We start from the raw sequence: 26,981 nt of genomic DNA on the forward strand, positions 1-26,981 counted from the left end.
CTTCCACACCAGTCTTTCCCTACACTTGTATATTTTACTTTATATTGTTACTTAATCCTATCACATGCCTGGGTCTCATCTCATCAATAAAACTGTCAAGTTATTGGAAACAGGGAACCAGGTCTACTTGGCTGGTGTCCCTCCAAATACCCAGCTTAGCACCAGCACATCCTGAGCTCAGAAGTAATAGCTTTATTAAATCAGAGGCTGACATACTGGTCTTCTTTTGGTAAATATATATATATATATTTTTTGAGCACAGCTGTATTTGTTTACCTATTGTCTGTAGCTGCTTTCACGCTATGATTCCAAATTGAGTATGTATAACAGAGACCATACGGCCCGCAAAACCTAAAATATCCACTCCCTGGTCTTTTATGGAAAATTTTCGCCAAACCTTTTATTAAACTATCTACTTACACTTCTTTGGAAATAGCTGAAGAACAGAGCACATATATAATGAGCATTTTTTATTGTTCTGAGTAAATGAGTTTTTTTTTTTTTTTTAATGCTCGTTTGCTGAGCAAATCAATTCCTGTCCATTTTAGGGATTTGTCCCTATGATAGCTTGGAGGAAAAAGCCATTTTCATTCTGATCATTCCCGATACCAAAGATGTGGCTTCTAAGTGTCAATCTAACAGATTTTACTGCCACTGATGTGACATGTAATTTAATGCACTCCCACATCTTTTTAATGATTTTAATTACTATTAATAATGCTTGGCAGTCTTATAAAAATATCATAGTTCCATTTGTATTCAAGAATGTGCTAATGGGAACTAATATTTGCTATTTCGCAATCAGAAGAACAAGTACAGTGTGATTGAGAACAATGGTTCAAGTCTGGCCAAAGACTGAATGCCCGGGTGTTAGAAACAGGATATAACAACTCTGGGGTGAAGGTGGCACATTCCATTCAAAGGCTGCACAGTGAGTTTGCAAATTATGAGCCTCTCAGGCAGCGGCCTTAGAACTTGGGGATGGTGATTTGGCCTGATTTGGTATGTCCTCATTATTTTGATATTCTCTGGAAGTGTATTAGTCTATTCTATCTCGACCATTCTGATATGAGTAAAAAACAATCTTTTCCCCTTCTGGATCCTGCATGAGGCCAGATCTAGCCTTTGCAGAGACCCTAAGGCCGTAAACATGATCCCAAGGTACACCGTAGATGCCAAGGGATCTGTGTGGCAAGGCCACATGGCATCGCTACAGATGGCCGTTCTCTAGCATATGCTGGGATTCTGTGAAACAGACAGAGGAGGAGGGGGGTGGTGCCTGGGGGAACCATGGACTTCCAACCCAGGGGTTTGCTGGTTTAGTCTGTTTCCCTAGTAGTGCTCATATTAGAATAGAAAGACTATGAGGCCTCTAACTACCCTACATTCAGCATAGCAATTTCTACCTTACCTTGTACACACTGAGAGCCAGGATGGTGGTCTAACAAATTCATTAACATCTGTCAAGAACTACAGGCTTCTGACATTCAACACATCCACGGGCCCTCAAGTTCATGGGAAGTCTGCTTGTTTACACCAGCCTAGTTATATCTTTTTTTTAAAGATTTTATTTATTTATTTGAGACAGAGAGAATGAGAGAGAGAGAGCACGTGAGAGGGGGGAGGGTCAGAGGGAGAAGCAGGCTCCCTGCTCGGCAGGGAGCCTGATGCGGGACTCGATCCAGGGACTCCAGGATCATGACCTGAGCCGAAGGCAGTCGCTTAACCAACTGAGCCACCCAGGCGCCCGACTAGTTATATCTTTGAATCAGATGTGGGCTCACCTAGTCTAGATCAGAGACTCTCAACAACTGGGGGGCGGGGGGAGGGGATGATTTTGCCCCTCCCTGCCTCGGGACACGATTTGGCGAAGTCTGGAGACAGCTGAAGTTATCATAGTTGGGGTGGTATTACTGGCATCTTGTGGGTAGAAACTAGAGAAGATGCTCAACATCCTCCATACACAGGACAGCAACTGCAAGAACGAACCATCTAGTCCCAGACTTCAGTGGTGTCAAGGTTGAGAGGCCTTGGTTTAGGTATTGTCTATGTCACAACTCGCTGCAAGAAGAGAGCCAAAGATGGGTCATTTGTTGTTCTCTTTGGCCAGACCCTCTGGTGCAGTCAGCTGACTAAATGCTGGCATGATGCTCTGCGTCACATTAAATGCCATTAAGGAGTCAGTCAGTTTGCCTTTTGAGATGCAATCTGACAGGGAGAACGCTAGGAAAAAAAATCATTCTCTCGTATTTGAGACATAAACTAATCAATAAATATTTACATACTAATCTAAGATTAATTGTTGTTCACAAACACAAATGGGCAGACACCAAATTAATGTCAGAAACAACTCTGGTCTCATCAGATGCTTTATTCTCAAACAGGAAAAATATTTTATAAAGCTTTCAAATCCACAAGTTTATGAGTAAAATGAAAGCTCTTAGCCTCTTATTTCTCTCTTTTTTATCTGTGGTTTAGATTCTTATCTACAACAACAAAATAAAAAAAAATCAGTGTTCCTTAAAATTGCAATAATTAAAATTGGTTTTTATGACAAGGATTTAAAATCCAGAAATAAGATTATAATGTTTTTACAGGAAAATGATTGTATTTATAATGTACACCATCACAGATTTTCTCCACATGTGCAATGTTAACAGTAGTTTAACTGCGGAGCTTTTTCTATCCCATTCATATTTATTATTTGACTAGAAGCAACTCAAACTGAGAAACCCATAAAATCAACCACTTTGGTGAAGACAGACCTTCCAGTGAAACCCTAGGTTCGTGAAAGAGCCACATGCAAGCCCAGCTTGCCAAATCAAATGGGCTTGTTCACCTTCTTGTTGGGCTCATTTCTCTGACTACATTCTGCTATCTGCATTTGACCTCCAGATGATGTGACTTCTTTAATTCAAATGTGTAACTTTTTGCTCTAAATAAGATAGCATCGTTGCACAGGCTATAAATAACTAGAAATTATATGCTTTCTCTAGTCTGTTTGTACTAGCACTGAAGAACCCTACATTTGTTGTGATGAATAGTCTCTGTAGGTAGACAAGAAAATAGAGCTGCCAAAATTACTTCACCCTCCTAGGTGTCATGGAAAGGTGTCATGATCCCAAATACACTACAAGTAGTGGGAGAGTATTACTGCAAAAGAGAAAATTATGAGATTTTCAAGGTATCTTTGGAAGAGCTGAGGACACAAGAACTTCATGAAAATAAAAAAAAATTTATATATTTCTTAAAGATTTTATTTGAGAGAGCGCGAGCACACGCATGTGGGGGCAGAGGGAGAGGGAGCACAGAGCCCAATGTGGGGCTCGACCTCACAACAGTGAGATCACAACCTCAGCTGAAATCAAGAGTCAGACACTTAATCAACTGAGCCACCCGAGCCCCTTATGAAAATAAATTTATCAAATAATGCTCATTTCCGTTAATTAGTAAGAATGGAAAAATATAATTCTTTTACATGCTAAAATGATATAAAATGAATTCTTTCTTTTTATAAAAGGGGGAAAAGATATTTATTGAGGCATGCCATATTCACTGCATTTAGAAAAAAAGTTTTTAGTTTTCTTCTTTTCTGTTATTTTCTATATTCTTAAAATGCGCTCTGAACTTTAAATGTAATTTTTCTAACCTAAAAAACAGAATCAAATCCTTGGCTGTATGGAGTGCAGTGTATAGCCACAATATCATTTATGTTTCAAAGCCGGTCCTGCCACGTTTGATGGCTCTCATGGCCTCATTTTCTCCTACATATAAAGGATATGAAGAAAATTCCCACAAAGTGCTCCTGAGAAAAATAAATGATCCGTGAAAATGGCTGGTAAACTGCAGCCTGCCACAAAGATCAATATATTATTAATCCTACAGTGTAATACCCAGTTTTCTCTGGTCCTCTATGTCTACTTACTTGTCATACTTTTGATGTTGTTAGAAAAAAAATGCTTTGTCATGATCATGGGAAATACGTTGATTGTAGTAGTAAAACCCCCACATCCTTCAAAAGTTATATATAAAGTGAATGAATTTGAATCTTATGGTGGCCATTAAAAACACTATGGTTGGTGATGAAAGTGTTTGTAAATTACATAATTCTCTATTATTTATCTTTTTAAATTTTATTTATCTTTTAAAGATTTTTTTAAAAGATTTATTTATTTTAAAGATTTTATTTATTTATTTGAGAGAGAGAGAGAGAGAGAACAGGAGCAGGGGCAGAGGGAGAGGGAGAAGGAGAAGTAGACTCTATGCTGAGCAGGGAGCCCGATGCGGGGCTTGATCCCAGGACCCTGGGATCATGACCTGAGCTGAAGGCAGATGCTTAATTGATTGTGCTACCCAGGCGCCCCCAAGATTTATTTATTTTAGAGAGAGAGAGTGTGTGAGCATGTGCACATGCACAGAGGAGCAGAGGTGGAGGGAAAAGGAGAGAAGCATGCTGCTTGCTGAGTGTGGAGCCCAGCATGAGGCTCAATCTCACGACTCATGAGGTCACGACCTGAGCAGAAATCAAAAGTCGGACGCTCAACCAACTGAGCCACCCAGGTTCCACTTATTTATTTTTTTTAGAAAGATCGATTTGGAGACCAGGTTTTTTTTTTTTTTTAGGATAATATAAATAAATGCTAATTTTCATTATATATCTGAACTACAACTGAAAATATATCTCTTTTTCCAACAACTATAAGCTTCAATAGCGTGTGTGTGTGTGTGTGTATCACCTCTAACCTAACAATGCATTAATCTATTTTTGGATATAATCCACATTTTAAAATAAATACTTGTGTGTTTAACACCACATTTTAAAACCAAGCTAGACTGATAACGCCAAGTGGAATCATCACAAAACAAAGACATTCTAAGATTGGTTGATGCAAGATTTCTTCAGATAATCTTCTTCTACAACCTTATGATAAAACCCGAAGTCGGGCACTTCTGTCCCAGGAGTGTGCATTCAGGGAGAGGAAGAAGAGGTGGTTAGGAAATCTAGAGGTGCTCTTTCACTTCCTAAGGCTCCACGTGTGTCTTACAACACACAGCTGAAGCCTGTGCATACACATTAGTCCATGGAGTTAGTACAATGCATGCATATTATGTATTTTTCTGGGATACGAGTCATTTACACATATGTGGCCTCTCGTTAAACTGTGGCATCTTGACAGCTTTAGGAAATAAAACAGTGACGCCAACTAAAACACAGTAATACTACATATACGATACATAATAGAACCACACTAAATTGAAAAAAAAAAAAAAGATCAGAAATAGAGGTTTAGTCAATGCTCTTAGCCCGGCATCTGAAGTTGTCTGGCAAAACTGGACATAATTACAAAGCAAAGCAACGGAAATAAACATTTTATTGAAAGACAGGTGATGGAGACACACAAAACCATGCAAAGAAGGTGACGATGCTGGAGTTATAATCCAGCCGTGCACTGTACTACGTCCTCCCCCCCCAGCCCCCTCCAGTGAATGACAACATACGTTTAACAGCATCTTGGGGAAGAGGTTCCTGGGTGGTCTTGAGTAAACTTTGGGACACTATGGAGAAAATAAGAGAACGTAACTAAAAACAAAAATAGAAACATGGGAATGATGGTTGAAACTTACATGATTCCACTGACCAAAGGGAAAAACAAAAACAAAAACAAAAACACTGAATGAAAAACAAAACTAAACAAATACCCTGAGGCTGGGCCCCAGCAGAGAACCAAAGTAAACATAAACATGAGAGATCTATTTCCACAGTAATACCTTAGAGTGCTGGGTATTTGGTCTCCAATAGCACTTCCAAGTAACCTGTTGAGAATTTCCTGCTCCCATTCTCCCTCCTTAGTGCCAAGCATTGCCAATTCTCAAGGATCCACTCCGATCACCCATTCGTAGGGCACCTCCAGCTCATAGCTCGGGCCACGTGTTGAGTTTTACTGTCCACTTAGGTCTGCCCACCCTTCTGACCTTCAGCCTCTTGCGTTTGCTTTCTTGATAAATTATTCTATAACCTACCTCCCCTTCTGAAACTAAATAATGGACTGCCTGGCTGATCCATTACACCTTTGTTGGGAGTCTCTACCTTTGGTAAACCTCTCAGCAAAAGGCGTGCCATCCAGGGCATCTCCTGACCTGTGGTGCCCACAGCTCGCTCCCAGACTGAGTCAAATCAGACTGATGAACTGGAGGGGGTGTGCGTATGGGCAGTAGTAGTGTTTTGGGGGGCGGGGAAATAATTTCTAACTCAAGGCAAAGTCCTCACTGCCGACAGTTCTTAAACACCCTCTTTCTTATTACGTGTGCATGCGCGTGCGCGCACACGCACACACAATTTATATTCCAAAAAATAAATCCACCTCAGGGAAATGGAGAAAAAAAGTTGGAAATCGGCCAAGAAATCTCCCTCAGCAGCTAAGCCACTTTGAATCTCTGTAACAAAAGTCCTTTGTTCAAGAGGCTCCAGGCAACAGAATCCCCCATTGTGTTGCATGTTACCTGACCTAATTAACTTATTTGGAACAGGAGTCTTTTGAGCTAGAAGCTACCATCATCCAATGGCAGCCAGAAAAGAAGCCCTTGGGGTTACCAATTCCTACACCTGTTCTCACACATGATAGAAATGGAGTCATCCCTCACCCAGACCAACAGGAACTGTTCCATTAGATTCCACTTAGATACTGGGCTTCACAATAGAAGGTCTTAATGGGTGCAGGTCCTTTTGTTGTTTAGCGTAAGCCCATGATCACAGCGGAAAACAATTTATATAATCCTTAGGAATCCCAGGCAGGAAATGGTAGCTGTCACCCTCACAAGAGCAAGGGAGAAAGGGCAGGAGTCTCTCAAAAAGGAAATGCACAGCTACAAACACATACGTACTGAATTTAATCTTAATTTCTCAAGCTGAGTAATTATTTCTTGAGTAGTTCAAATCTCCTACTCATGAACAATAGTAAATAAATAAAATTGGGACTTTCACATGGAAGGCTGTTGACAATAAGAGAAGTCCCCTATGTCTGATTCACTACCTCCTGAGTGCTACCTCTGTGGAAAAAGTTTCATCTTACTTTTGAGTCACTGTCACTTTATGTATTTATTCCCCAGAGTTATGAAGAGCTGAAAGTTCGAGACAAAAGGCTTTGAAAATTATACTCCCTGAGTCTCTTGTCATTCAAGGTTTCTAACGTTAAGTGAAGAGTATTCTTCTGTTTCCAAGAGAAGACACTAAAAATCAATATTGCAACCGGCCCAGTGAGAGCTCAGAGGCCACTGGGGCCTTTCTATCCTCCAGCATTTGAAGTGCATATGCTCAATTCAATCACACTCTCTGCCACCACAATCAAAGTCACATGTTACAAAATAACTTAAAGGTTATTACTCATCACAACAATCCGCCTTGCCAGGGCAACCGAAGCTGCATCAGCCAGGCTTCCGGTGGGTAAGCCTTGTTTGCACACGTACTGCTCATGCACAGACCCGAACACAAAGATGCACAGACAAACACACACATAGACATTTGCAGAAAATAGCTGAGAAGACAAAACAGCGACTCCAGCTTGGCTTAAAGAGAGGCACTCAAAAGAAGTCCCTAGAGACTGCAAGACGAATGCACCACAGCTCGTAGAAGAACACATCCAGGGCCATGCTTTATTAGAGAAAGACAGAGGTGTGTGCTCAGGGGGGAACAGATGGGAGGAGACGCCGGGCAATTAGAGAAGTGGACAGAAAACGTGGTTAGTGGTAGCAACAGACCCGTTCCCAAGGACCAGGAAAACCAATCTGTTACAGAGAGCGGAGTCAGTGGCGAGAAAGACGAAAGGTGGCCAGGCTCGAGGAAGGTCCACTTACTGACGCTGCCACACACGGCCATGCAGTACTCCTCTGTGTCAAAGTTGTTTCGGTTGCCGCCACATCCGCCGTAAAAGAACGGGGCGCACTTCCCTTCGGTCACATCAAAGTACCAGCGGGAGATCATTGCTCGGCATGGCCCCGTCTCGGCCTGTTCAGAGCACACCTCTAATCAGAGGAGACGTGGGGAACCACATTTAGCATGAAAAGGTACCAGCTCGCGGTTCACGCACATGTTTACTTTTCTTATGCATCAGTCCTCCCCGGGGGTGACGTGGGCTGGGATTATTAGGCAGATTCTGCCCAACATTTGAATCACCTACCAGGACTTTGGAATGACCTCTGAAACAGAGCCGTGCATGCTCACCTGGTTTAATGAGCGTAGCTTAGTAGTAGTAAAAGGATTCCAGCTGGAGGTGAACATTATCTTTTAGCCGCTTTTAGATTAATAGTAAATGCCCCAAAGTGTCTGCACAGCGAAATATTTCTTCACTCTAACAAATAAACTTCTCTTCTAGAATAACCTCAAGTCAGCTTTAAAGGTAAAAGGATCGTGTCTGCTTCTGAGGTAAAAAACGTACCCTCTCACAAACATCTGATTGTTTTCCTTCAAGAAGGACAGCCTTGCCTCAGAGTATAAAATAATTACACGTATTTTGAATTTGATCCAGTTTGCAGAGAATCAGCCTGTCCACTGACCGTATTTGAAAACATATGTAACATCTGTAAATGTGACTGACAGCTGATTATATTAACTTTAGTTAAATACAATTCTTGATTTTTCATTTATCTGTCCTTTGGGCAATAACGTCACAAACAATAAAACATCGTTAACCAACTCTAATTTGTTAATACATACCATGTACCGTTTTACCTTAAAGCACATCTTACCTGTCAACACATTTTGCCACCCTCCCCAAGATCAGTGCCACAATCACTGATTGATCCAAGTGTAATAACCTCTCTCTTTCCATTTGTAAAGTTATGGTGATTAGAAAAGGAACTCTTCCTCCCATGTGTATTCCATTTTTGTTAGAAGTAAAATAATTCTCCCTCTGAGTTTCTGTCTTGCCCTAGCTAGGCTTATAGAGAAACTGTGGATGTCTGAGCCCACACAGATGTCTTGTTTATTAGTTTTCCTATCATACCAAGAAAAAGCATCCTTCTCAAAATGCAAAACTCAGAGCTTCCAAATTAGGAATATTCAACAACATTCCTCTGTTCAGTCCTTTAATCATTCACTCAAAGACAAAGATCCATACCATCTATGTAAACGAGAACTACTGTTTAACCTCCCTATACACCACTTATTGCTCTTTCCAATTGAGACTGAGGTGATGGCAAAGCCAGGAGCTACCACCACCACGATGGCATCGACAGTCAGCATGGAGCTCAGAAGGTGGATGGCAAATACTGTGCAGGCGAAAAGCCGGTGTACCGGATATCCAAGGTGGTTCTGGCGCTCTTTAGTTGGTTTTCAGATGACGTATCTGGCTCCAGGAGCATCAGCGCTTAAGGTCACCCATCTCTAATGTCTTCTCCTTCAGTACTGCTGCTTCAGAAGCCCATCCTTGCCAGGCCATGATGTATTTTCAGTTTGTTTTCTGCACAGAGCTCTCCTGTGCGATGAGAATCTGCCAACCCATTCACACACGCTCCCCTCCATTTGTGCAAGTTATCTCCCCTAAAGTAAAGGACTGGTAGTCATATTTATTTTTTTTTTTAAAGATTTTTTATTTATTTATTTGAGAGAGAGAGAATGAGAGAGAGCAAGCACACGAGAGGGGGGAGGGCCAGAGGGAGAAGCAGACTCCCCGCCGAGCAGCCAGGGAGCCCGATGCGGGACTCGATCCAGGGACCCCAGGATCATGACCTGAGCCGAAGGCAGTCGCTTAACCAACTGAGCCACCCAGGCGCCCTGATAGTCATATTTATAAAGGATAAAATAAGTTTTGGGAGTGGGGGGAGAGCCTGATCGCCTCTCAGTTACTGACAAAGCAGCTTCTGGGCTGTAGAGCTAAAAGCCACACGCCCCAGAGGTGGGCTCCCTGCAAACCACAGCCATCAGCTGTCTCCACTCCTGGACCTTAACGACTCTCTCTCTCCCAGCTGTAAGAAACACCTTTACAGGCTCTCTCGTATTTCCCTCGCCAATCTGCACGTTTATGTGACAGGCTCTTTCTTGTTGCGAAGATGTGGTAATATTCATCATTAATCCCTTCCTCAGGCTGTACTCATTGCAACAAGACTGCCAGGCAACGAATGATGTTTTCTGAGCCTACACTGTGGGTGAAGTTGGCCCTGGAGTCGCCAGAGGCTGCTGCTAGCAAGAAAGGCACAGGGTGTCACAGGACCGTCGGCAACAAAGCCCGTCGTGCCTCAACAACTCACCGAGGTCCTCACATTTTAGAGGTCTTAGTACCAAGTACGTGTGGTCGTGTACTCGTCTGCTGCAGGCCCCACACTGACCATGACGGCTGTGCAGGGGCAGGAACCTGTCTCTACGGCACCTGCTGTGTACTAAATAAAGTGAGAGAATTTGGGGTAGGGGGAAAAGTGAAGTTGTGGGATAAAAGAATGCCGATCAAAGGACAGGATCCATGATAGATATCTGCCTTTGTGTGTCACCTCGTAATTACTTCTGCTCAAGGCAAAACCTCCCAGTCTGGAACTCAAACAGCATTTTAATACAGCGTCGTTTTCTTATACCGCAAGTGAAACATTTTTATTTCATTCATGTAATTTTTCTTCTGCCTTGTTCAAAAATGGCTATGAAACCCCTTTGTCACACCTAAATTTGCAGAGTCCCAGTCAGCCAGAAAAAGCATTCAGGACTCAAAATCCATTCATACGTCGACTAAGCAAATGGAATGAACCACATGATGAGCTCACAATTCTTGCCAGCGTCTCCAGCTGCAAGGGTCTGAACCCATCAATCCAAAAAGGCGAAGATCGGAGTGACACCACATTTGGGGAGTGTTCTGGTGGCTCTCCTGACATTATCAGGGCTGTTGCACTCTTAACACTGAAGGCCTCACACAGTTCCATGACTCTGGCGTATGTGGACATGGTGACACACAGCCATCAATCCCACAGTACTCACACAGAACACAGGACAACGTGGCCAGAGCTGGTATAATAGTGTGTGATAATCTAATGTCAAATAAATAATGTATCGGGGAGTACCCACATGGGAGCCTCCAGAACAGGGGTACGAATGGCTCTCTGTCACTTTGCAACCTCTCAAAGACAAGGACTCTGTCCGGCTGGTTCTGATCTGCTGACGTGGAGGAGTGCGTTCCAGCTGGCTTGAACCAGAGCAAGCAGGCAGGAGAGAAAGGGTAGCTCGTAATCCCGCCAATCTTCAGCACCGCTGTTCTACCATGGAGCTGACCTCTCCCAACTTTCCTTCTGGCTAGGACTCGGACATCAACTTCCTCAAGTACTAGGGCTCATTTCAGAGGGGACTCAGTGGGATATTATTTACAATACCATACCTTCTAGGACTGTAATCCCCCTAAAACAGAATCCACCTGAAAATTAAAACTGTAGTTTTCTTTTTTCCACCTTCATTTTCTTCTCAAAATGTAAAATAATAAGTAAAAAGATTCACATTTTAAAGCCATTCAAATTCCAATCCACCTTCATTTCTATTCAAAGTAAATCTTCCATACCATAATGAAGAAAATTTGCCCAGAATAAAAGCAGGGATCTTTCTCAGAATGCTTAAAGTCAGACAGAAATATTGGCCCAGACTTACATAGACATCTAAGGAACGATGATCTTTGTTTATTCATATTTAATTCTTAAACTTCTAAGATCATAAATAGGTTTCTCAATATTCATCTAGCTGAATTCTGCTGGCAGGGAATGCTTAATTCTTCTTTTAGAATAGCTCTATCCACCCTTTAAGATAAGAGACCATTTAATAAACTGAAATACTAGTATACACAAAGCATATGAGCTTACGTGCTTAAAAACCAGCTCTATGCATTTTATATCTTTGTAACGTAGGCCCTTGCCAAGATCTGAGCTGGTTTCAACACTAAATTCCATTTTCTAAAAATCAATAATATACAAATACAATATAGGAGCAAAGCTGGAGCTCCCTAATATAAAATGATTAGGCAGTCCACTGTCCAAAAAATAACGCCTTAACCACAAAAAATTAACTCTAAATAGATGTCAAATTGAAGTAAACTTTATTGTGGACAACCAAACTTAGAGAATTTTGTACTTTAAAAAAATATCAGCATGAAGACAGCTGTGAAAGTGGCAGCTAGGATGAGGGGAAAATCACCATTTTCCAATGTACAATAATTATAATGCCTCCTTAAAAAGCAAGATTAATGGGTGCCTGGCTGGCTCAGCTGGTTGAGCATCAATTCTTGATCTCAGGGTCATGAGTTTGAGCCCCACACTGGGTGTGGAGCCTACTTAAAAAATTAACAAGTAATGTAAAAAGTGTTTAAAAAAATAAATAAAAAGCAAAATTAATAGATTAACAAATAATTAGCTTTAAATAAAGCACTAACTAAAGAATAATTTTAGAATAATGTAAAGCTTTTTATTATTTGTTTTTAATAACTAAATTTCAATTATTCTGACTACTGGTATATGTAAAAATAAAACCAGTATTGTATGGAATGTATAAGGTTTAAATTTACAAATTCTGAGAAAGCAATCACTTGAATAATCCTAGAAGACTCTTTTATAGAAAGCTAGAAATTATATATTCTGATATTGTAAAGAAACAAAAAAAATTATGTAGAATTTCTTCATATGCTGCAAGAATATATGCAGAGTTAAAGTTCAGATATAGTACAAATATACCTATTTTCTTTGAGCTAAAAATTACATACCTTGAAATTTTATTTTTTTTTAAGTAGTCTCCACGCTCAGCGTGGAGCCCAATGCGGGGCTTGAACTCACAACCCTGAGATCAAGACCTGAGCTGAGATCAAGAGTTGGATGCTTAACTAACTGAGCCACCCAGATACTCCCATACCTTGAAAATTTAGAGTACAAAGGGCAAATATAAGAAGACAAATACAGTCTGACTTTGTAATAAATCACTTGTTTAATGTTAACAGTAAAATAAAAGCAATGACAGAAATATTAAAATCTACTAAATATGCTTATCTTTAATATTTCCAATAAGTGTTGACTGATATGCCTAATCATTCAATTAATAATGAATATGGGCAGTTTCAACGCAGTTTATAATAACTACTTTTCAGCCTAATTAAGTTATTCCTGCAATTCTAAATATTAGTATGGGGTGCAACTTCGTGATCCTAAGTTATTAGAACACATCTCATATTCTGTTGAATAAAGTAGACAGATTTGTGTTTAACTCCTAAGTAAAATTTTAAAAAGGCAACATACCAGAAAAACAATGATTAAGAGTGTATTTTTTGCAACAACAGATACATGTACTTTTAACTAAAAGGAAATTTTATAATGTGCTTGCAAATATTAGCAAGTAGCCATCAGAAAACCTGTCCAATAGAAAATAATTCTGATCAGGGCAATAAATGACCAGATATTTATTACCTAGTAATTGTATTTCATGAAATAAAGGCATATAAAAATAGGTAAACAAGCTTGGGCCAAAAGTCTTATAACAAATCTCACTTAAGCCCCAAATATGGTTTGGACTATGTAAACAAGTGATGGGAACAGCTGTGCGTGGTCATGAAATCACTGACTCAGTAAGAAACGACGGGTGTCACGGACGGAAGTCTCTACAAGATATCTGTAGTTGGCTAGCCTGTTAACTGAAGTGTGTTGAATCTCTGAGGCCACCTCATACATCTGTCATTCCAATTATACCTGACCCAATTCTCACATCTCCCCATGATGAAAAAGTCTTTATAAAATGCCACTCGAAGGAGATCCACTTGTAAAGATTTAGACTCATGGGTACTCTCGTGGTGGCGGTGCTGGCCGCACCCAAAGAAGGGCACCACTATGACTTTTCCTGATTTCTTTGTTTCCTGTTATGGGAATAAACTTGTTTTTCATGGAGCTGTGTGGTTAGAGCAACATGGTATTGTAAGAAGCTCCAAACTCTGAATAAGATAAGAAGAGGTCATGTCCTCTGCTGGAAATAAGGCAAAGTGATTTTTCTTAGTGACGGAGAGGCAGGGTATACTGGGAAACTGATTATCTCCGGGGGGGGGGGGGGGGGGGGGGGCTGGGGGGGGGGAGTGTGATTTATAATGTTCAATGATTAACATGGTGTAAATACTCCCACCCTTGGTATTTCAAGATATCACTGGTTGTGGCTCACAAAATTCCTGTATAATCACCTTTTACAGGCTAGCAGGAGTTATCTACCCTGCACCAATGAGAGGAATTATAATAAAGGCACAAGTGAAACCAGTCACAATTGCATATATAGGAAGATAGTAAGAGTCTTCTAATTTGCTTGGCCTTGAGAGCTGAATTTTTACAAAATTGCTCAGTGGGAAGACACATCAGGGTTCTTTCACACTTGGTGACATTTGATAATATATTAAGAACACCCCCCCCCCCCCCCCATAGATAAGGATGGTTTTCCCTTTCAGTTTCTTATTCCCTGTCTCAATCTCCTACATCTGCAAGGTATGAGGGGCATGCAATGCTACTAGAAACTATCCCTCAAAGTGCAGTCCATGGATCAACGGGGCCAGCATACCTGGGTCTCAGGAGCCACTCCAGAGGTCTATCTCTGAATCTATGTTTAGCAAGTGCCTCAGTGGCTTGAATGGTCATTAGTGTTTGAGAAAGCAGTGTGATAAACCCTTTTATGTGCAGCTGAAATGTCGAAACCAGATATGGAAGATTCACTTTCTGAAATGATCAGAGGGGAAGGATGAGTAAAAAAGAAGCATAGGTTTTTGGCTTATCAAGAGAAGTCCACGTATATTGGGGAAAAGAGGAATACAACATATTTTAGTAGAGGTATTAAGATTCAACTATGATCTTTCTCAAAAACTTAATTTTAAGAGTTAGCCATACATATTTCTTTGACAGTTTCAATACTTGCGCCTTAAATCCAGTACCAACATAATCATTTTCTTACCTACATGTCTATGAAAACGTAGACTTCTCAGAAATCTGAATTTAAGTGATAATGTTCTTGTAACATGCCAGAACACCAGAAATAAAGTTATTATTTTTATTGAGAGAAATAAACAAAGAAGCAATGAAGGAGGCTTGAAATTTACTATCTTTTATCACCTCTCTGTCAAGAAAGAATTACATGGAGTTCCCGTTCTTGCAACAAAAAAGGATGCTTCTAGATAATGCCAGTCCTCGTTGGAAGACAATCCTGCTGTTTCATGACCTTTTCGGGGGGAGACTGGGCGTGTCCACCTTGCCATTTTAGCTGGTCTCTTGTCACAGGACCCAGCAGGAAAGGATGGGCATCCTCCGGCTGAGAACATGTGTTCCTGATTGCTATAGGGACCCTCACTACCATCTGCTATTTTAAAACGATGTACCAGGGGAGAGTGAACTGCTTTTGGAAGAATACAAAACAAAGCCGGGAAGGCAGTTTTGCTCCATCTCTCACTGCTTACATGGCAAATATGCATACGCAATATTTAAAAAAATAAAAATTTTGTGCTGATTTGTCTCTAAGCTATGAAACGACATTTCATATCTTACCAGATACCTGTTTTTACCTGATAAATGAGTAATTTATCATCTTTTTTGAGCATATGTTTTATTTATTCTTCTCAAACAAACAAAAATGTTCACTAGCTACCTACAATGTGCAAAGCGCTGACCTCAGCGTCACAGCCGACGTTAAGATGAGACACTGTCTCGCAGGGGTGTCTCCCCGCTCACATATTTAAAGCTGGACAGCATTGGAGATCCCTGTGTCATAGTCCAGGGGTTGCAACCAGAGAGATTCTGCCCCCATCCCCTCCCAGGGGACATCCAGCAAAGACTAGAAACATTTATAGTTGTCACAACCAGGGGGTGTTCCTGGCACGTGGTGGGAGGGATAGTGCTACTAAATATCCTAAAATGAACGGAATTGTACCATTGTACTGTACCGTATCAGGCTCAAAACACTGTTAACGCTGAGACTGAGAAACCTTGCCACAGTCCACGCAAACCCCAGAAGGACTCACGCTGCGTTGTAGTAATTTTGCCCAATCCGGAGACTGAGGGCTAATGAGCAACAGTCGCTGACACCTCAGAAATCTTAACAACTACTATTAAATTCCAGAACAGCTTTAGTCATGAGATTGCCCAACGAGGGCCTTCTATGTTTCTCTAATGAAACATTACGAATTCAAACTCACACGCAAGGAACACAAACTTTCTGTCCAGATTCTGTCATACTCTCATATTCGGCCTCAGAAATTATATCCAACAGGAACATAAAGTAAATTTAAGAAAAAGAGAGACAGCCCTCTTCTCATAGTTAAATACTTGAACAGTCTTACCATGATAAACAAAGCACAATGCACCTCTGACAAGTCTTCAGTTATAAACTCCTTTTACCATTTCAAGAGTCTCTCAAATTTATTTATTTATTTATTATTTAAATAAAAGTTTACTTATTCTTTTTTAGTAATCTCTACACCCAACGTGGGGCTCGAAATCACGACCCCGAGATCAAGAGTTGCATGTTCTTCTGACTGAGCCAGCCAGGTACCCCAATTTTTAAAATTTGGGCTTTTCTGAAGGGTTTTATTGAGCAACTTCCTGAGGTGATATTCAGTCAGCCTCACCTTGCCTTGATTTCCTGCTCTTCTAACAAAATCCTAACGGGTCAGAGGTTGGAAGAGGTGGCTGGAAGCCAGCGATGAATTTTGAGAAGGGCAAGATGGTTGATGGCCGAGAGAAAGAGGTGTTTAGAGACTGCAACCCATCCTGCTTAAAAAGTCCAGGAAGCGTTTTTCTACAAGAGAACTACAGATTTCCATTAAAACCCACAATTCTGTTACCTGCCTGTGGAATCTGAGCCCCTACTCAGTGAGGCAAATGGACTGGCTAAAAAGGCATGCCTCTGAAAATGACATCAAGTCTAAGTGAATAATGAATTGTTCTCTCACTTGCTAGATTCTTTTATTACGTTTGATTTTTTTTTAATTGCAAATTCCATGTTGTATAGATATATGCAATTGTTGTGTCTGAGGCATTTGTACATTTTTTGAACAGCAACTGATTTGGGGAAAAACATGAGAAAGACTAGTATTTTTTTTTTAAACTGGTTTCTGGACTTGAATTGGAATGAAATTATTTTTTATCTTTATAGATGTAGACATAATTGCATTAAAATGCCTTTGGTTGATTATGTCCATTACTAACACTGAGTCTTGAAACAATACAATGTAGGAATGGAACATGAACAGTACAAGCCATGAGCAACACGGTATTGTAAGAAGCTCCAAATGTAAAATATCAAGCAAATGAAGTTCAAAAGTATAATTTCCTATGTGGCCATGCAGGTCTTTGGGAATATCCTAAACCACTGATTTCTGCACTTTATGGTGTGCAAATTATATCTCAATAAATTTATTAAAAAATAGAAAACTATTTATGTATACACACCATTTTTTATATAGCTCTCATCCTCACTCTTACATTTTAAGCAAACTACCTGACTGGGCTTTCTGAATTGGCACCACCTAGCTACATGAAATGAAGCGGTCAACGCCATGCTCGGTCTCTGTCAAAGCGTGTTTCAAACACCTCAACATCAATGGCTATCATGCCGTGGGCACCATCAGGAACAGGCTGCCACCTGTCACATCTATGCCCAGTACCAACATGAGTTCTCTCAACATCGTTAGGAAGGATGCTACACTCTGGTCCAGGAACAGGGGTGTATCTTAGGGGCCCTTAGTCATAATACTGAGGGAAAGGCTTCTTCGAAAGGGAAGAGCCATTATCCCTTTGCCTTGTTCCCAAATACAAACTGGAGCTTTATTTTCATTTTTGGGCAGCACGCTGCTATGAGGCCTTCAGCAAGAGTATGTGAGCACATTTTTATGTTCCCAAGTCATGCTCAGTTTTCCCCCAAACCTGGTAAAAGGCTAAATACGAATGATAAGAATCCTATTAGTGAATCACAGGACACCTTGTTAAGTGTCACATCCATTACAGACAGGTAACAATGGAGATGTCAGTATTAGGCTAAGGTTTGGTTCCTCTACCCTGGAGATCGGTGCAAGCCACTCTGATTTATTTACGACAGTTCTCGAATTCCTTCTTTTTGGTGCTCTATAAACTGGCAAATCTCGATTCTTCTTGAAAAATCACTCACATGCCAAATTCTCATCAATGCCTTAGTTAAAACTGAGGCAGAGCACTCTCCTTCCTCTGTGCTGTTGAAATGCCCTAGCAGCCAGGTCAAAGAGACCTGTGTCTCTCCCCAGGAGGGAGTGTGCAGGAATGGCTGGGAGCAACATGACGGAGCTACCCTATTCATATCCCTGTGCCCCCGGGAACCAGGGCAATGCCCAGAACCTGAGTGTCTGGCTGATGTTGGTGGAACATTCAGCAGTAAATCACATGGTGCTGCTCCCAGATTAATGAGGACCAGAGGGAGAAGAGAAATAATTTCATTCTGCAGAGTTCAGTCATCTAGCCCAAGGCAAACAACATTAGATCAAACTTTTTAACTTCATCATCATATACGATGCTTAAAGAGCCACCTGAATCAGTCTCTGTCCATTTAATAGATGAACTTCCAAGAGGTTCAAAATACCCGCAAGAAATGAAACACTATCTTGAAATGCAGTAGCATTCAATATTATCTGGGTTGAATTTTCAGCTAGACATAAAATTTAACTGCAGGTATTTTAATATACAATGTATATTCATAAAAAAATATTTTAACCAAGAAATCGAGTTTAGGTTGTTTTTCTTAACATGTATAAATATCACCTCTATTATACCAATAGATATGGATACAGCACATTTATGCTTTTTATAATACAAAAAACCCAATCTGTTGGTTTACCTTTGGCATTCCTAATTAGTAGTGAACATTAGTTCTCTGAAAAATTGGAATAATGCTTATAGCCGTGACAAACTATAGCATATAGGTTAAATGAACACTTACTATCTACCAGGAACTGCACTAAGTGTTTCTCATAGATTACACTTCATTGAATCCTCACCAAATGATTAAAATGAGATAAGTATTATTAAACCCCACTTTACAGAGGGAAGCAGTGGGATTTCAAGGTTATTTGACGGACACAAATTTACATGGTTAGGTGACAGAGCTGAGACTTGATTCTGGGCAGCCTGAGAGCTTTTAAAACAAACCAAACGCTTACAATGTGCCAGGCATTACAGTAAATGCTGAACATGGATCAGCTAATGTAATTTGTTCAACAAACATGAACCGTCTTATCAGCATCTATACCATACACATGAAAAAATACTTAACCAAGGTTACTTAACTAGCCCAAGGCCATAAAATCATTAAAAATTCTCTCTTGAACACTCTATACTAGTCTGCCTCTAACCAAAACAAAACAACTTTAATGAAATTAACCTGGCAGGGTAGCATCTGAAATATAAAAACTTCCTAATATTTTTTCTTTAAGATTTATTTGTTTGAGAGAGCGAAAGCACGTGGGTGGGGGAGGGACAGAGGGAGAGGGAGAAAATCTCAAGGAGACTCCCCGCTGAGCTTGGAGCCCGTCTGGGGCCTCGATCTCATGACCCTGAGATCATGACCTGAGACACAACCAAAAGTCAGATGCTTAAATAACTGAGCCAGCCAGGTGCCCCTCCTAATATTTTTCTCATGACTCATATCAGGGGTTTTCTGTAAGGACCCAGACAGTAAATACTTCCAGCTTTGCAGGCCATACGGTGTCTCTTGCAACTACTCCATTCTGTCTCTGGAGCAAGAGAGCAGCTATGGACAATATGTAAACAAATGGGATTGGTTGTCTCCTAATAAAACCTTTGTATTAGAAAACAGGTGACTGGCCATATATGGCCCATGGTCATAGACTGCTGACCCCTGATCATCATCATTATTATTTAAAAAACAATTCTCAAATTTAGGAAAGGCTCAGTGTGAGATAATAGTAAGATGAACATATGACTAGAGCAAAGGAATACACATCTACCAGGGAGCACAGGTTAAACTGAACCAGTATGTGTCTGTAAACAAAAGGAAAAGGAAAAAGAAAATGTAGACATTAATGAAGTAGAAATAACCTGGCCCACTTGGATCTGAATGCTGGCTTCACCACCTCTCACCTTTGTGACCATGGACAGTTAAAAAAAAAAAAAATTCTCCAGGCCTTAGCTGTAAATGGAGAAATAAAATTTCTATCACACGGCACAGTTACAAGGATTAGAAGATAGAAGTAACTGCCCTAGAGTGGTAGGCAAGTCCATCTCATAACACAGCTCCCTCCTCACGACACTTTCCATAGTAGGAGTGCCTGGCTATCAGCAGGGGCACAGTGAATATCTGCTGAACAAATGAGCAGAAGGAAAAAACCAGACTAATTCTAGATGGAGAAAACAGGCTAGAATAAATCAAACATTATGGCATTTATTATAATACCAAAGTTTAATCAGAGTTTAGAATCCATGGTTGAGTCAGAAACTGCCCTGACATCTTGGATTATGAAGTGTTATCCCTTCTCGAATCACCGAAAATTAGGAGCAAGAATCTAATATACTGTTGTTTTACTCAAATTGGTATTGGCTTATTCCACTGGGTCAATATCCAAGTTTTCCTGACGTACCAAAACCAATAAATCCTAAAGCCAGATGGCTGTAGTAGGGTGCTCACTTTTCCCCCTGGAATTGGTAACAGAGTGAGAACTGATATCTTCCCACTTCAGCACCATTCATTCTAATACAATACAGTGGAAAATTTTATGACTGTGCCGGAACGTCCTATACTTTCCTTCCCTCTACCTATTTCTTTAAAATTTAAACAGGTTATAGAACGATTGAGTTTCTGTTATGAAGCACATTAAAAAATTGTATTAGTAGCAATACGCTGGTAATGAAGAAACAATTTTCTTATTAAGTAGGGCTGTAAATCACATTTTCTCTTGGGCACTGAAACGTTAACATTGAAAACTAGATTGTGAGCCTCTTTTCAATATCTCTTCTTTGCAAGTCGCTTCTGAATTTTATTTTCAGCACGGGAGCAGGCTCCTTACAAGTCGAGTTTTACAAAGTCAGCAATCGGGTACGGCATTGCTGGGCTTCATCATCCGGGGAGTTAGCTAGGGGTACAGAAAACTCTCTGACATGGACCCAACACACCGTAACATGTTTCTTTCCCAGAAAGCCTTGCCTCAATTACACTTTTGTCCATTTCAGGAGTCTTCCATGGGATGGATGGATTCCTATTAAAAGCTCTTCTAGAGACACCTGGGTGGCCCAGTCGGTTAAGCATCTGCCTTCGGCTCAGTCCTGGGATCGAGTCCCGCATCAGGCTCCCTGCTCAACGAGGAGCCTGCTTCTCCCTCTCCCTCTGCCTGCTGCTCCCCCTGCTTGTGCTCTCTCTCTCTCTCTCTGACAGATAAATAAATTAAAAATAAATAAATAAAAGCTCTTCTATTTCTAGCATTAACAGTTGGTACCGTAAATGACCACATGGTGTGTTTAGAAGGTCACTGTTACTGCTTTTCTTGCCATCAACATTAGTAACTTGTTATCTTTTAGGGCTAGCTTCTTAAAAACAAAACAAAACAAACAAAAAACCCCAAAAAACCCAACTCTCTAGCCTGGAGATTTTTTTTTTTTTAATTTCTTTTAATTGCCTTCGCCTTTCTATAGAAAATACTGTAACCTATGTCCCTCTATGTTCTATCGTAGCTAATAACACCACATTGAGAGAAAAACTCAAGCAAAAGAACTGGACTTATTTAGAACATAAGAAGACCATATTATCTCAAGAGAACTCTGCCTTGGTTTGGAATATCGGCCTAAGTTTATGTGGCATTTTCTCATGATACTGCATTAATTACGTTACTCCCTGTTCACCCATCCCCTCACAGCAGTAACATCATAACAAAATCTCTTCAATGTTTCTACCAGAAAAATCCTCAGCACATGGTAGGTCCTGAAGTGATCACCCTCCGCTGATGCTCATACTTTGCCAGCCTAGCATTGAAGTTCTCCACATTTTAGCCCCAACCTAATTTTCCTGTAACTGTCTCATCTAAAGACATCTACTCTTGCTTAAATTGGACTGACCTTGTCTCCGAAACATGCCATGGACCTGCCTATGGCAAACCTGTGTTGCCATCTTGAGTGCCTCTAAAGAATGCTAGAATAAAACCCGTTGGTAGACCTACTACGAGCCCTTCTACTTCTAATTCAGATGCCATCATCTCCTTCTCTGTAGAGCCTTCTCTGATCCCTTACTCTTTGCAGTAGGCTCCGGGCTCAGACTTTTAAACACAGATGACTTTTGTGTTTCTTTGACTTAAATTTCCTACTAGATTTGAACATCCATGAGGGTCGGCTCTCCTGTGTGTTCTCTTCATAGGATCCACTAAGCCCAGCAAAGTGGCTTATACCAAAAAGGTGCTTCAGAAACGAGTGTTGAGTAAGTGGGCGTTGATTATGTAAACAGCTCTCTTGATGGAGATCACCAGAACTTCAGAGCCACTGTAGAATACCAGCTGCTGTGATCTGTAGTCACACATCCTGGAGCTTTTAAGAAGAGAAGCTCTGAAAAATCTGTCCTTTCCCTGCTAGGAAAATAGAAGCTAACAAGTTCATTTAACCACAGACGGTCCTAAGGGGCACATGAAACACACTCCAGGAAAGGATGCTTCGGCGATTGAAAAAAACCGTGGCTCAAACAAAACGTGCATCTCCTTAAATGTATACCTGCTTACACAAGCCTTTATGTGCTGAATGCAAGAAGAAGCTGTCATTAAGTAGGGAACGATAAAGTTAAACAGTCTATGTCTTGTAAAGAATATGTGACTCTTTCAATGAATTTTTAAGTTAACTCTTGAGCGCTCAACTCGGAGTCATCTGGGTTTTAAAAGCTACAAGTTAAAGAAACACAGAACCTCAAACACACTAGTTTTAAGTGAAAGGAGCCACACACAGATACCACGTATGACGCCACTTACATTAAATGTCTAGAAAAGGCAAATCTGTGGAGACATAAAGCGGACTGACTGTTACTTAGGGCAGGTGGTGAGAACAAAGATGAACTGAACAGGTGTGAGGAATCTCACTGGGACGATGGAAATGTTCTAAGACTGGATTATGATGATGGTTGCATAATTTGGTAAATTTATTAAAGCCTCTGCATTATACACTTATATACTGAAAATGAGTGAATTTCATATGTAAATTATACCTCAGTGAAGGTATAAAAAGTGCAGTGAACGGAAGAAGATAGTACAGTGATCATTAGAAATCTACTTAAGGCAGAGAAAGTAACCCATTTTAAGCTCCAATTTAACAACAGAACTGAACTCATCTTACCTTAATAAAAAGTGAGAGGAAGACTTACAATATTCTAACATGAGACTTCAAAAGTATCTGAATACATTAAAACTCCACCCATCTGTATTCACCCCGTCTAATTCTATGACCATCTTTTACCATTTGCAAAACAAATGCCTAACCTTTAAGAAATGCAACCCAACAGTTCCCTAGTTGCTATAATAACATTTGGTTGTTTCATGTAAACTCAATGCTTGCTTTTATTTCATGGAGACAAAAAAGGAAGTCTGTTAGTTCGTTCACATCACAACATTCTCAACAGGAGCATTACTCAAACAGAAACAAAAAGTCTTAAGATATTAACACCGTATCTACCTCTCAAAGAAAGCACTGTCACTCCCCCCAATAAAACAGTGTAAAGACAACACAAAAGTCATCCAAGTTAAATTTCCCAGCAAAAAGTAGTGTGACAACTCCCCAAATGTTGTTCTTCTTTAGTGAAATTTAATTCCAACTATTCACTAAATCTCCACTAAGATTTATCTAAAACCTTCTACAAGGCAGGCCCTCTGCATGATGCTAGGTAAAAGCCCGTCCTTGCCTTCAAGGAGCTCATAGTCCAGGCGGCAAAGAGGCAACAGGTAGTAAGAGTGTAAGGAATACCCACGGCCAGGGGCATACCAAGGAGGTCACCTAACCTGGCCTCTGCCAGAAGAGACGGCAGCTGGGTAGGGGGGGTTTGCAGAACCGGTTGGGACGTGCCAAGCAGCAAACACAAGGCACAGAATAGGCTGTAAATCAGGATGTCAAGTTATCTGAAATGAACCGTTGGACAGCTTGTTAGACCCAAGAGGGTTTAACAAGCGTAAGACCTGTGACTCTGAATTTTATTTTTGGTGGGGGAAGGCCGTGGTGGTAGGCTGGAGAGAAATTTCAAACTCTGGTATGAAGCTTTCCTTTTCCCCTAACAGAGGAGATCCAAGTCAACAGTGAGTTACCTCGGACCACCTCTTCCACAGACTCCGTGGTGGTGGTTGTGGTCGTGGCGATGCTGGTGGTTCTCTCTGTGGCCTCTTCATAGGGTTCTTCTGCCTCTTCCTCTACCTCATCACCATCCTCGTCATCCTCGTCGTCCTCGGCTTCTTCTTCCTCAACATCAGCCACCTCCTCCTCCTCCGCTACTTCCACTACTTTGTCTTCGCTGGAGCAGGAAATAAAAATAACAGTAATAGTCATTTAAACAAATTTCAGGAAGGGGGGAGGGGAACCAACAGGTTTTTGGTAATTTTTTTTTTTTTTTTAGATTTTATTTATTTGACAGAGAGAGCACAAGCAGAGGGAGAGAAAGGGAGAAGCAGGCTCCCTGCTGAGCAAGGAGCCCGATGTGGGACTCGATCCCAGAACCCTGGGATCATGACCTGGGCCGAAGGCAGCCGCTTAACCGACTGAGCCACCCAGGCGTCCCGGTTTTTGGTAATTTGAGAGGGAATGTGGCATCAAAGAAAACACATATGCGAGACTTGAAGCCGGCAGGTCAAAGTAGGAATCCCAGCTCAGCAGATCTAGTGTTCTGTTTTTTTTTTTTTTCCTTAAGATTTTATTTATTTGAGAGAGAGTGAGTGAAAGAGAGAGCACGAGCGGAGGGGCATAGGGAGAGGGAGAAGCAGGCTCCCCGCCGAGCAGGAAACCGGATGCAGGACTCAATCCCAGGACCCTGGGATCATGACCTGCATCGAAGGCAGATGCTTACCGACTGAGCCACCCAGGTGCCCCAAGTCTATAGTGTTTTACCCCTTCTTAGTTTACACAGTTGCAAAAAGGGTATACTGTGATTCCAATTATATGCTATTCTGGAAGAGGGAAAAATTATGGAGACCGTTAAAAAGATCAGTGGTTCCTGGGGGGTCAGGGTGAAAAAGGGAGGAATGAATAGGCAGAGCACAGGGGACTCGTAGAGCAGTGAAATTACTCTGTACGATACTCTAACAGTGAACACAGGACACATGCATTTGTCAAAACCAACAGAACTGTACAAAACAAAAGTGAACTCTAATAACTAATGTATCGATATTGGATCAGATGTACCGTTCTCATGAAAATGTTAACAACAGAGGAAATGTGGGGGTGGCCAGAGTGGGGGGAGAGGGGGACACTCTGTACTTCCTGCTCAAATTTTCTGTAAACCTAAAGCTGCTCTAAAGAAATGAAGCCTATTAAACAGGATAGAGGAAGGAGGATACCCAAACTGAATTTGCTGTATGCAGATGACTTCTCATAATGTATATGAAAATACCACACAGCATCTGCACGGTAGATACTCAATTAGTAAAGGTGGAAACTGGTTCAAATATTGCGATTCAAAGTTTCAACTGGATATGGACGAGGAAGAAAAAACTGGGGTGAATAAATCTGTACTATCCAGTGGTCAGGGGTGCCTTCTGAAACTATACAGCCGTGGGCCCCACTCTTGCTTCTTGCGTAAACACTGTAGATGAAGTATTTCAGTGCTTCTCAAACGTTAGCAACTATCAGAATCACTTGGAAGGGTTCCTGAAACACAGAGCACCAGACACCATCCCCCAGGGTTTCTGAATCAGTGGGTCTAGGATGGGGCCTGAGAATTTGCATTTCTAATAACTTCCTCGGTGATACTGATGCTGAAAGTCAGGGGGTGATATTCTGAGAACCACTAGAATATGCAATACTGGGAAGAATGGTAACAGATAGCCAGTAAATCACAGTACAATTGGGAAGGGGATCAGAAATAATACGTAGGGCATTAAATATGTAGATACTGATGCACAGTGGTGAGTAATAAATCAGCACACGTGGATGGAGGAAGAGGGGTACATCTGGAACAAAATGAGAAAGCCCTAATAAGATATCCTTGTGGAAATTGTGTACCCACAGTGCAGACATGGTCAAAAGCATCTGAAAGATGATAAATGAGGATAGGAACGTGTTAAACAGTAGAAGTATTTATCACACTCCATCTGGCCAGATAGGAGAAATACACGTTGCATCCTTGCTCAGATCACAGAAACAATAATGACAAAAGATCTAGATGTGGCAGAAGCCTCCAACCTACCAGAGCCTCTGCCACGGGTCTCATCTGACAAGAAGCATCACAGGAGTAAGACTGAGGGCTGCCATGCTGACAGGTTTGCCCAGAAAAAAAGAAACAGGGGGGAATTACTACCCCACGGCTGACTCTCGCCTAGAAGGAGAAGGTCGTTGGGCAGTGTACAGGAAGTCAGATTTCAAACACGTTAGGGAATGGGAACAGTATGATTCCATGGTGTGGGAAGACAGAAAGGAAAAAGGCAAAAGAGGCTCCCACAAACTGAGCCAGAAGGACAGCCACAAGTAATTCTGTGGAGGATGAAAAAGAAAAAGATATGTAAGGAGATGGAATACAGCACTAGAAGGAATTCCTTTAATTGGATTAACCCATAATTTAAGGAAATTTTATAGATGTTCTATAGAAATGTGTCCCGCCTGACAAGTGGAACACCTTTCTAATTCTGATTAAATATGATGCAAGGATAATAAATGAACACCTCCAAAGAAGTTGAAGCATGTGGCTAGAGAAAAAGGAGGAACTTATTAAGCAGAATAACATTAATCATAATTTATTAGTGTGTTAATAAATGAAGTGTAATACAGCAGACCCTAACCAGTTATTTTAACATTTCCATATAAGACCAAGCAGAAAA

General features: G+C 40.9%; 1 protein-coding gene across 6 annotated transcripts in view; it reads right to left on the bottom strand.

Annotated features, from left to right (window-relative positions):
• APP (amyloid beta precursor protein) overlaps window positions 1-26,981 on the bottom strand; it is a 258,284-nt gene that overhangs the window by 93,002 nt on the left and 138,301 nt on the right. For 2 of the 6 annotated variants that reach the window (XM_032393352.1, XM_032393351.1), the window contains exons 6-8: window positions 24,264-24,466; window positions 7,852-8,019; window positions 5,500-5,556 (exon numbers count right to left, since the gene is read on the bottom strand). In XM_032393352.1, coding sequence (XP_032249243.1) covers window positions 5,500-5,556; window positions 7,852-8,019; window positions 24,264-24,466 — 428 coding nt within the window. The remainder of the gene's footprint in view (window positions 1-5,499; window positions 5,557-7,851; window positions 8,020-24,263; window positions 24,467-26,981) is intronic. The other 4 variants (XM_032393354.1, XM_032393353.1, XM_032393356.1 and 1 more) reach the window with 2 other exon arrangements.

This window comes from Phoca vitulina, unplaced genomic scaffold (genome assembly GCF_004348235.1).
Source record: "Phoca vitulina isolate PV1807 unplaced genomic scaffold, GSC_HSeal_1.0 scaffold72, whole genome shotgun sequence".
Classification (NCBI taxonomy): domain Eukaryota; kingdom Metazoa; phylum Chordata; class Mammalia; order Carnivora; family Phocidae; genus Phoca; species Phoca vitulina.